At 52.0% G+C, this 10,538-nt stretch overlaps 1 protein-coding gene across 1 annotated transcript; it reads right to left on the bottom strand.

The window, feature by feature from the left end:
- BSND (barttin CLCNK type accessory subunit beta) lies at positions 1-9,886 on the bottom strand. The gene is made up of 4 exons (XM_036753816.1): positions 9,710-9,886; positions 4,483-4,574; positions 2,838-3,098; positions 1-454 (listed from the first exon to the last, which is right to left on the bottom strand). The coding sequence occupies exons 1-4, from the start codon at positions 9,884-9,886 to the stop codon at positions 1-3; spliced, it is 984 nt and encodes a 327-aa protein (XP_036609711.1).
- Positions 9,887-10,538: the final 652 nt, after the last annotated feature.

Below are 10,538 nucleotides of genomic sequence, written 5' to 3'. Positions count from 1 at the left end.
TCAGGAGTCTGGCTCAAAATCAGACAGCTCCTCATCTTTGAGGGTCCCCCCTGGCCCTTCCTTCAGTCCATAGTACAAGTTCTCTTCTTCCTCGGGCTCCCCTGGGGCCATTTCAGACTCCTCCACTGGGTCAGGAAGGCCTCCTTCAGAAGCTGTGTCCATAAGGGCAGCTGGCCCCGGCATGGGCCCAGGCCAGAAGTCTGGAGAAGTGCCCTGGCTGGGCTTGGAGCTAGGGATAGGTCTGGGAACTGGGGAGTCTTCATCGCCTCCAGTAGCATCAATCAGAGCAAAGTCTGGGTAGTGATCGGGCTGAGAGTCTGCTTTCCTGGGCCAAGGCTCTTCACCCTCTGGGGGGGGTGAGTTTCTGCTGCTGCTGCTGCTGCTGCCACTGGAGTCCAGCTCGTCTTTAAAGGAGGCCAGGGGGGCAGCAGCGATCTGGGGAGTGGTCATCTGGCTGTGGAGAGCAAAGCCACAGAGCAGGAAAGGTTAGAGGAGGCCGGCAGAGGACAGCGGCAAGATTCCTGAATGGCGGCCAGCGACGATGTTAGTAAGAACCCCAAGCATTCTACAACCATCGACACAGGCTCATAGAATCCTGCATGAATGGCCTGCCCTGGTACCTCCTTAGGACAGGGGAAAGGACCTAGGCTCCCCAAGGCTCTCCCAGCCGAGCCCGAGCCCAAGCCCAAGCCCAGAGAAAGGCTTCGAGGAAAGGAGCATCTCCAAGTGGACTGCAGTGGGGTCCCAGGACAAGCCCAGCTAAGGAAAGACTCAGCCTTAGGGGCGGAGTGTGTGTGTCTGTGTGTGTGAGTGTGTGAGTGACAGTGTGTTATGTGAGTGTGTGTAAGAATGTGTTATGTGAGTGTGTTGTGTATGTGTGTGTTTATATGTGTATGTGTATGTATGTGTGTATGTGAGAGTGTTATCTGAGTGTGTGTACGTGTATATGTGTGTGAGACAGTGTATGTGAGTGTGTGTGTATATTATGAGTGTGTGAGAGTGTGTTATGTGTGTGTGAGTATATATGTGTATATGCGTGTATGTATGTGTATGAGACACAGTGTATGTATGTGTATATGTGAGTGTGTTATGTGAGTGTATGTATACGTGTGTGAATGTGTATGTGTGTGTGTTTGTGTTGTGTCTTTAATCATAGGAATTCATCAAACATGACTTAGCTATTCCCAGCCATACAGTGACCCCCCAGCTCCTAAAGGACTCACAATGGAAAGTGCTTTCCGCCTCCAGAGAGGGGATCGATGGGGTCTGGGAGCAGATGGAAGCACACTTTCTTCCCTTTCTTTGTTTTGCTTTTCTTTTCTTTCTTTCTTTTGGTCCGTGTTTTCTTTCACGGCATGACTAATGTGGCACTATGTTTTGCGCAACTTCTCGTGTTTAATCAGTACCACATTGGTGAGGGGGCGGGGAGGGAGGGAGAGAATCGGAACTCAAAATTTCAGAAACTGAATATTCAAAATTGTTTCACATGTAGTTGGGAAAAAGAAAATATTAAATGAGACAAAAAGAAATCCATTAGTCTAATAATAATAATCAGCCTCTGTATAATGTTGAAGGTTTGCGAGCTGTTTTACATTTTCTGTCTTGTGCACCAGCAGTAGGTCAGAGAGCCGGCCTTGGAAGACCTGAGTTGGAATCCTGCCTCAGACACTTTCTAGCCACGCCGCCCTGGACAAGCCGCTCCACCGCCGTCTGCCTCAGTTTTCTCAGCTGTGAGAACAGCAGCTACCTTGCAGAGTTGTGACAATCAAATCAGTAATATTCACAGAGCCTAGTGCAGTGCCTGGAACCTAGTAGGTCCTTTATAGACACCGATTCTCCTCTCTGCCCACCCCCATCACCACCACAGGCGTGGAGGGGATTGTGATCAATAGATCGACAAACATTGAAGTGTTTTCTATGTGCTGTGCACTGTGTGAGCTACTGGGGATACAGAGAAGACTGAAAATAGTCCCTCCACCCTCTGTGATGCTCGGGGGCTGTTCTCACAGAACTTGAGGAGTTCCACGCTGCTTCTCTGCGTTAGTGCCTCAGTTTCTCCCAGAAGCCTCATTTCCCACCACATGTGAGCTCTAACAGCTGCTTCCATCTCTGGCATTCTTGGACTCTGCTATTGCTATCTCCCCAACTAAATTAAGGGGCAAAAACTGCTTCCTTCCCTTTCATCCTTCCCACAGGAGCAGGCCCAGAGCTGGCCACACAGTTGGTCGTTGGCTGTCTGTCACCAGGTTGAGGCCGGAAGTCAGTAAAGACGTGCTACCTGGCTGATTTCTGTACTATTTGGTATCAACATCCTATGTGGAATCTCAGAGTTGGATGGCTCGGTGGTCTAGGCCGATCTATCCCCCCCCCAAAGCGCCCCCCCATTACACAACATCTGCACCAAGCAGTCCTCATTCGCTGCCTCCAGGGCCAGCTTATTCATCTTGCACATGGCCCTAGTTGCTAGAAAGTTCTTCCTTGTGTCAAGCCTAAATTTGCATGTTTACACCGCCCCCCCAATTGCTCCTGGTTCTGCCTTTAGGGACCAAGCAGAATAAGTCTGATCCTGCCCCATAGAATGGCCCTTCCAATCCTGGAAGCCTCATCTTTGAGGGTCCCCCCTCTCAGGTCCTACCTGGGCCTTCTTTTCCAGGATAAACACCCCCCAGTTCCTTCAGCTGCTCTGACTCACCTACATCAGAGAGGCTTTCACAGGTGTCCTCCCATCGACCGGCTCCTTGGCCCAGGGTTCCCTAGTCGTCCCTCCACCTGCCGCACCTTGTTCCTCTGGCAGCCCTCTCCCACCCCGGTACCCATTGAGAGTCTAGGCCGCTCACCTGGCCTCGGGCGGACATTGGTGGCTCTCAGTCTCCACAACATCCAGGCTCCGGTGGACGACGACAGTTGTCTCCATGAAAGTCTCCAAGCAGGGGCCCCTTCCTTCTTCATCTTGGAGCTTGGACTGGGGCAGGCTCAGGGCTGACAGGACACCCTGGTCCTCCCCAGGACCAAAGACCTTCATCTGGATGTGGTGATAGTCAGCTGGGCTCTGCGTGGAGGCCTCCTCTTCTTCCAATCTAGAGTAAGGAGGTTGGGAACTGCAGGAGAGAGGAGGAAGGCTGAGCGGGGAATGAAGGACAGAGGCATGGGAAGAAGAGTGGGCCACACCCACTACTTCATCTAGTCCCCAAAAGAGCCCTGGGATATAAACAGGGATTATGACAGCTGAGGAAACCGAGGCCTGAAGGATCGTTTCATTCTTAGCCCAGTCCCTGGCACACAGTAGGCACTTAATAAATGCTTGTTCATTAATTGATTGAAGAATTCACACAGCTAGTAAGAATCAGAGCCAAGTCTTGAATGCAGATTTTCTGACTTCCAATCTAGCGTTTTTTGGTCACACCCCCCCCATCATCCCACTGACTCTTTCAGAGAGAGGAGGCCCCAGAGGGGAGATCCCTTTGTTGGTGAGTGGAGTGGCATGGGATTCCTCTCCAGGTCTCCTTCTTTTCTCTCTCCTGGCTGTGAGACCTGATCTGATCCACCAATCCCCCTCAGAGTGGGGTCGGCCATCTTTCCACTATCCTAATACTTCTTTTCTTGGACAATCTATGAATCTCTGTGAGTATTTGTGCCTTGGGGGGCTCTGTGCAGCTTTACTAGTAAGTGGCTGCTCACAGGGACAGAAGGGGATCCCTTGAGACAAATGTGGGGCATCCGTGGTGTTCAGCCGTGTGTCTCACCTGCCTGGCCTCCTGGCTGTCCCTCAAACAAGACACGCCATCCCCTAACTCCAGGCCTTTCTCCTGGCTGTCCCCTGTGCCTGGATTCTCCCCCTCCTCATCTCTGCCTCCCCATAAGTCCCAGCTAAAATCCCACCTACTACAGGAAGCCTTCCCGCATGCCCCTAATGCTGGCACTTCTGTCCCCTTGATCATTTCCAAGTTGTCCTGTACATAGTTGTTTGTCTGGTGTCTCCCCCAACTAGACTGGGAGCTCCCTGAGGGCAGGGACTGTCTTGTGCCTTTCTTTGCATTCCCAGTGCGTGGCACACAGAAGGAGCTTAATAAATGCTTGTGGAGTTGTTGTTAACTGTTCCAGGAAGGAGTAGAAACACTGTCTTCCATTCATGGTGCAGTAGAAAGAGTGTTAGCATGGAGTCAGTGGATCTGGGTTCAAATTCTAGCTTTGCGGCTCACTCCCTGTGTCCTTGGGCAAATAAACCCACTTCTTATCTCCTGGCTTCCTCCTCTCCAAATATTTTGGCCCAGATGGTCTTGAAGGCCCCTCCTATATCTGATCCCATGATTCAAATACACATCTTTTTTTTTTTTTGTCTTCGTAGTGAGATATTTATAATTCAGCTCTTGCCAAGGGTTTCTCCCCTTGACCTTGACTTGGGGGCAGGGCTGAGCGCAGCCCAGGCCTCATTAAAAACAGATTGGGAGCTGTTGAGAGGGAGGCCCTGGCCCTGGTACCTACCCCTTCTTTTCAGGAATGCCATGATTGGCGGTGCCCGGAGCCTTCGGGGACAGGAAGTTCTCAAAATCTGTGTCAGCCGGGACGAAGGCGATCTGCGGGGCAAAAGAAATCTGAAGCTAGACAAGTGGATGGACCAGCGGCTCTGCCCCTTTCCCCTCCCAACTACCCCCACCCCAGCCCAGAGCCCTGAGGGGTGGGGCGGGAGGGCTCTGGGCTCTGCAGGAGGCACCTCGGAGGGGCCCCGCCTTGGCGATGCCTAACTGGCCACCCCATCAAACCCCAGCTTCCTCCTCAGCACAGTGAGCATCACAAACCCTGCTGCCTTGTTCCTGGATCCTTGGGCAGAAAGTGTTGTGTAAACCTCTGCAAATTCCCTGCAAGTGTCAATGACTATTATGCGAGCGATCAGAGCTTCTTGGCAAACTGAGGACCAGGGAGACCGAAGGGCTCCAGACTCCCAGGCCACTGAGATGCCACGACAGACTCTGTGTGTGTGTGTGTGTGTGTGTGTCTGTCTGTCTGTCTGTCTGTCTGTGTCTGTGTTTGTCTGTCTGTCTGTGAGTGTGTGTGTGTCTGTGTTTGTGTTTGTCTGTCTGTGAGTGTGTGTGTGTGTGTGTGTGTGTGTGTGAGCATGTGCTTGATGAGTTCCCCAGCTGTGAAATGGGAGCACAAAAGGGCACATTACGATTCCACAATTGTGGGGTTTCCCCAGAAGACTCTGTGGCGTAGAAAAGCCACATTCACACAGTGGAATCTTCCATCAGGAGTCCTTGCATTGGCTGCCCCTCATGCCGGGAATATACCCCTGCTCATCCTCACTCCCTCCTCATCCTCACCCTCCCTCTTCTCTCACTCCCTCTTCCTCCCCTTGCCCTCATCATCCTCTACTTCCTTCTCTTCCCCCCCTCTCCCTCCTCACCCCTGCTCCTTCTCCCCACACTCCCCCCATCCCCACATTCCCTCCTTATCTCTCACTCCTGTCTCCTCTCCTCTCCTTAGAGTCCCTAGTTTGCTTCACATGTCAGACCAAGTGCCACCCCCTCCAGGAAGCCTTCCCCAATCTATCCACACCACCATATTCCTTTGGATTGACTTATGTGTGTCTATGTTCTTTCCAACCCAGTGAATTGTTAGATCCTTGAGGGGAGGGAAAAGTTCTCTCATCTTTATAGCCTTAGTGCCTGCATAGACGAGGGGCTCAGACCATTCACCAGCTCCAAGCTCAGCCCCAGGACCTCAGAGGGGAGAGCCCAGCACAGGTGGTTAGACTCAGCTCTTGTTACCTGTGTGTAACCTTGGGCACTCACCATTGGCTGGCTTCCATGGGGCTTTAAGGCTTACAAGTGGTTTACATACATAATCTCTGAGATTCATAACAGCCTTGTGTGGGGAGGGGGGGGGAGCAAGATCTCTCTCTGGCAATTGGGTAAACCGAGTCTCAGAAATATGAGGCGCCATGTCCATGGTCATACAGCCAGTGAGGCAGGATTAGAATCCGGGCATTGGCAGACTCCAAGGACAATGCTCTTCCTACAACATTATGTTGCATTTCAAGTTAATTGGCCTCTCTGTGATTAAGTTTCCTCATTAACTCAAAAAGACAACAATCCCTTTCATTTCTGTAAGGTTTACTTCTGCCATCTGACATGACGGAGGGCAGGGTCCAAAATCAGTCATGCGAGACTAGACCACTGAACTTTGACTAATGAGATGAAACATAACAGGAGCAAATGTAAAATCTTCCACTTGGGTTCAAAAAGTCAACTTCACAAGTTCACTGTTGCAGCAGGAGGAGGTTTAATTTAGACAACGGCTGTTCTGAAAAAGTTCTGGGGGTCTTAGTGGACTCCAAGCTCAATCCAAGTCCCAATATAATTGGGCCAATCAGTAAGCTACCATGATCTCAGCTGAACTGGGAGTGCCCAAGGGTAGCAAAGGGCCCATCCCTCCATTCTCTGTCTTGGCCAGGCTGTCTCTTGGCAGCATGTTCAGGTCTGGCCCCAGAGTTTAGGAAAGAGATGGTTCAGCCAGAGAGTGTCTGGGGAGGGTGGCCAGGATGGGGAAGGGCCTTGAGTCCATGCCATATGAGGAGTGGCTGCAGGAGCTGGAGAAGAGAAGACTCAGGGGATCGCCATGGCTGCCCTTTTGGTCCCAGAGGCAGAACCAGGAGCGATCAGGGGAAAGTGACAGAAAAGGAGGTTTGGGATAGATAGCAGGAAAAACAGAATGGGCTGCCGGGGAGGTGGTGAGCTCCCCATCACGGGTAGTATGAGTGAATAAAGCAAAGACCAGATGAGAATTTGCTGGGGATGTTCTAGGGGGGATGGACTCTGCTTAAGGTGTGGGCGGGCGGTCCCTGGGATCTCTTTTGATCCCTCAAACCACACTGAGGTATAAGAAGAGGAAATATTAGTCAGTTCTACAGTCGAAGACTCTGAAGCTCAGAGAGCCTGCTGGTAGGTGGCAAACACAAGATTGGAGCCCAGATCTCCCAAGCAAAGCTACCAAGGGGTGATCAGATCACTTGGGACATTAGTCTTTAAACCTTTATTTCTTAATGGGAGACTATTGTTTAAAATCTAATTACAGCTATAAAAAGAGGGAGTGCCTCACCTGGAAGAGGAGGGGGCTGGGCTGGATGCTCTTGTGACCCCTCCCATCTTTAGGTCCAAGACCGGATGAACTAGTGGTGGGTCCGCCTTGGACAGACTATTTCTAGAGTATGTCCCCAGAGACTTTGCTCCTCTGCCCTGAAATCCCCCTTCCTTCGATTACTCCCTGCCTGGCAGGGTCCCCTGGCCATTCATGCCTTCCCACTCATCCATGTTCCTCCTAAAATGTGGCGCCATGCGGAGAGAACGGGGGTGGGTGGCAAGGGATGCCTTGGAATCGATAGGTCAACAAGTATTTGTTTGAGGGATGAATTTTCACCTCTCACGTTCCCCCTCCCAGACACACATGCTCCCAGACCCTCTGCTCAATATATCCCAGGCCATCCCCCTCCCTGGCTCTCCAGGGCTGAGGCCTCAGAGCTCCTGCTTCAGGGCACTCCATGGAGAGGAGGACGCCCCTCACTGGGCGGAGGCAGTGGGCCTCAGACTGTGCAGAGTGAGTGGAGCCCTAGGCTGGGGCCACCTCGGGAGCCTCCCCTGATCCAGCCCATCAGCCCTGGCCTCATTTCCTCCCTAAAGCCCTCCCGGATGACCCCCAGCCCCAGGGATGCCTTCCTTCCCTGGCCTCCCTCCACTCCCACCGTCTTCGTCCTTCAGTCCAGGCTGTGTGTGGTTTACAGCTTGCTGCCTTGAATTATTCTCTGATGACTAGGTATAAATATAAATATATACATATACATATATATGTGTGTGTATGTTTATATGTACATATATAATGTGTATATAGAATTTCATTTATAAAGAATTGTATATATGATTATGTGTGTGTGTATTTCATCATTCATGACCCCATGGGGGGTTTTCTTAGCAAAGATACTGGAGTGGTTTTATCATTTTCTTTTCCAGCTCATTATACAGATGACAAAACTGAGGCAACAGGCTGAAGTGACTTGCCCAGGGTCACCCCGCTAGTGAGTGTCTGAGGCCGATAAAGGCCCTCAAAAGTGTGAGAAACTCTTTTTAGAGAACTGGATCCGAACCTCACAGATGCCTCTTGCTTAAGAGTCAGGAATCTGCTTGAGACTCCCAATTCTCTCAGTTGGTGGTAGTGCTGGGCCTGGAATCAGGAGGACTCAAGTTCAAATCCAGCCTCAGACACCATATGACCATGTCACTTAACCATTGTTTGCCTCAGTTTCCTCAACTGTAAATCTAGGGATACTATCAGCATTTATTCTGAAGAGTTGTCGTAAGATCAAATGACATATTTGTAATGTGATCGGCCCAGGGCTTGGCCCATAGTAGGCGCTTAGTAGATGTTTATTGATTGACTGACAAGAGTTCCCTGGCCCCTGCCCTGATGCTCCCCTCCCCAGGCTCAGAGGCCAGTGAAGGTGATCTTGGGGGCCCACGAGTGCCCTCAGCTGTCCAGGCTGGGGAGTCTGCGACTTCACCAAGGATCTCCTTTCCTCCCTATGGGTGACCCTTGGTCTCGGCTTCCTGGAACAGGGGTGAGTTGACTGTAAATAACCAGGCAAGTGACTGCAAACCGGCCAGGACTGACCCTCCACACACTCAGTTTCCAGGTTCTCTGGTTGAGCTGTGGCCATGGGAAGGGGTGGGGCAGGGGCTGGTGAGCAGAGAGCTCTCTTCTGTCTGAGATTCCAGAAGGATTTTCTGTCTGCTTCTGGGGGTTCCTGATTGGGGTCTGAGGGTCTAGAGGGCAAAGAACAGCCAGCACCAGATTAGATAGGATGACAGAATCAGCCAGTGATGGAAGGGCTTAAGGAGTAAGGAGTTCTAGAACACAGCACAGAGAGTGTCAGAGCTGGGAGGGGCCTTAGAACAGGAGATGTCAGAGCTGGGAGGGCCTGAGAACAGGGGAGGTCAGAGCTGGGAGGAGCCTGAGAACAGAGAATATGAGAACTGGAAAGGATCTTAGAACAGAGGATATCAGCCTGGAAGGGACCCATCACTTAGTCCAGAGGTTCCTAATCTTTTTGCGTGTCTTGGACTTCTTGATCAGTCAGTTTGGTGAAGCCCAGGGGATGGACGCCTTCTCAGAGTCATGCTCATGGCTGACCTCCATAATTGAAGGGCACGTTAAGTTTGTTAAAAGTTAGTGACTATAATAAAGATGTGACTTTCCTCCACAAAGTACGCAGACCCCCTATCATCTCTCCAGGGACAGGTGGGTCTTTGGGTCCCAAGATAAGAGGTCCTCCAGTTCCATTTTACAAATGAGGATACTCAGAAAGAGGAGGCTTGCCTAGTCTTTGCTTAGTGCAGGTGGAGGGAGCCCCTAGATGAGCAAAGGCCTGGCTTTGGCCTTTCTTCCATGTAGTAGGGACATAATAAATACTGACTGACTGACTGCATGCATACACAAAGGCAGGAAACAGACATTTTTACCCCATAGTCCCCCCTAAAAAAGGAACAGAAAGGCAAAGATACACATACAGAGGCCCCCACTGAAAGGCATGTTTCCATGGGTATAGACACATGCATGGACACACGTGCCCTTGACCACCTGGGCAAATACTACATGTATGTGCATACAAACATACGTGTCCCCACAGAGCCCCCAGACGGGAAGCCGCCTGTCCCCTGCCTACCTTGGGATAGCATTGGCACATGCTCCAGATAACCCCTGCGATCAGCATGATCCCACCAATGACGCAGAAGGTGACGTACACCTGCGGCCGGTCCACTGTCATGATGAACATGCCTACCGCCAACAGGAACAAGCCCAAAATGATGAACCCGTAGCGGAAAGTCTTGTCTTCGGCCATGGCCCTGGCTGACCTGCCTGGCCCTGGCTCAACCCGTGGGAGAAGAAAACTCTTCCTTGTGGGGGGCACACTGTCGGCACCCAGATGTGTGTGGGGGGTGATCGTCCCGACCTTCCCCCCACCCCCAGCCCATGAGAAGTCATGAAGCAGGGCGCTCGGCAGGGCCCATCGTGCAGCTGGCTGGGGTCTGTGCTGACCGGTTTCTAATGGGCCTGGAAGACCAGCTGCCTACGGCCCAAAAGTTGCACGCTCCACTGGAGATGTCCAGCCGTCCGACCTCACGCCTCACTCTCACCTTCCCTCTGGGGCAGAGCTGGCTGTGGAGGTGTGAGACACAGAGATGGGAGGGAGCAGGGAGGGAGGGAGGGAAGGAAGGGGCAGGCTTACAGGTGCTGGGTACCATGCCAAAACCCTGACATCATCCCACTTGTCTAATGCCTGAGCCCCATCCAGGGGCTGAGCTCGGGAGGCTCCCATCTCCCTTCCATGTGGCCCTCCTCCTGTTCCCTAGGAACCCTTAGCCAGTGACCTTCACTCTCCCCTCTTCCCCCTCACCTCCCACACACCACCTCTCACATCCACCCCCATCTCTCCTCTCACCCCATCCAGTTCAGGCCCTTATCCCTCTCACCTGGCCCACGAAACAAGCCCC

The sequence above is a fragment of the Trichosurus vulpecula genome, chromosome 4, assembly GCF_011100635.1.
Source record: "Trichosurus vulpecula isolate mTriVul1 chromosome 4, mTriVul1.pri, whole genome shotgun sequence".
Taxonomy (NCBI): Eukaryota; Metazoa; Chordata; class Mammalia; order Diprotodontia; family Phalangeridae; genus Trichosurus; species Trichosurus vulpecula.
The sequence above is the reverse complement of the archived record's forward strand: the minus strand, read 5'-3'. Positions and strand labels throughout refer to the sequence as shown.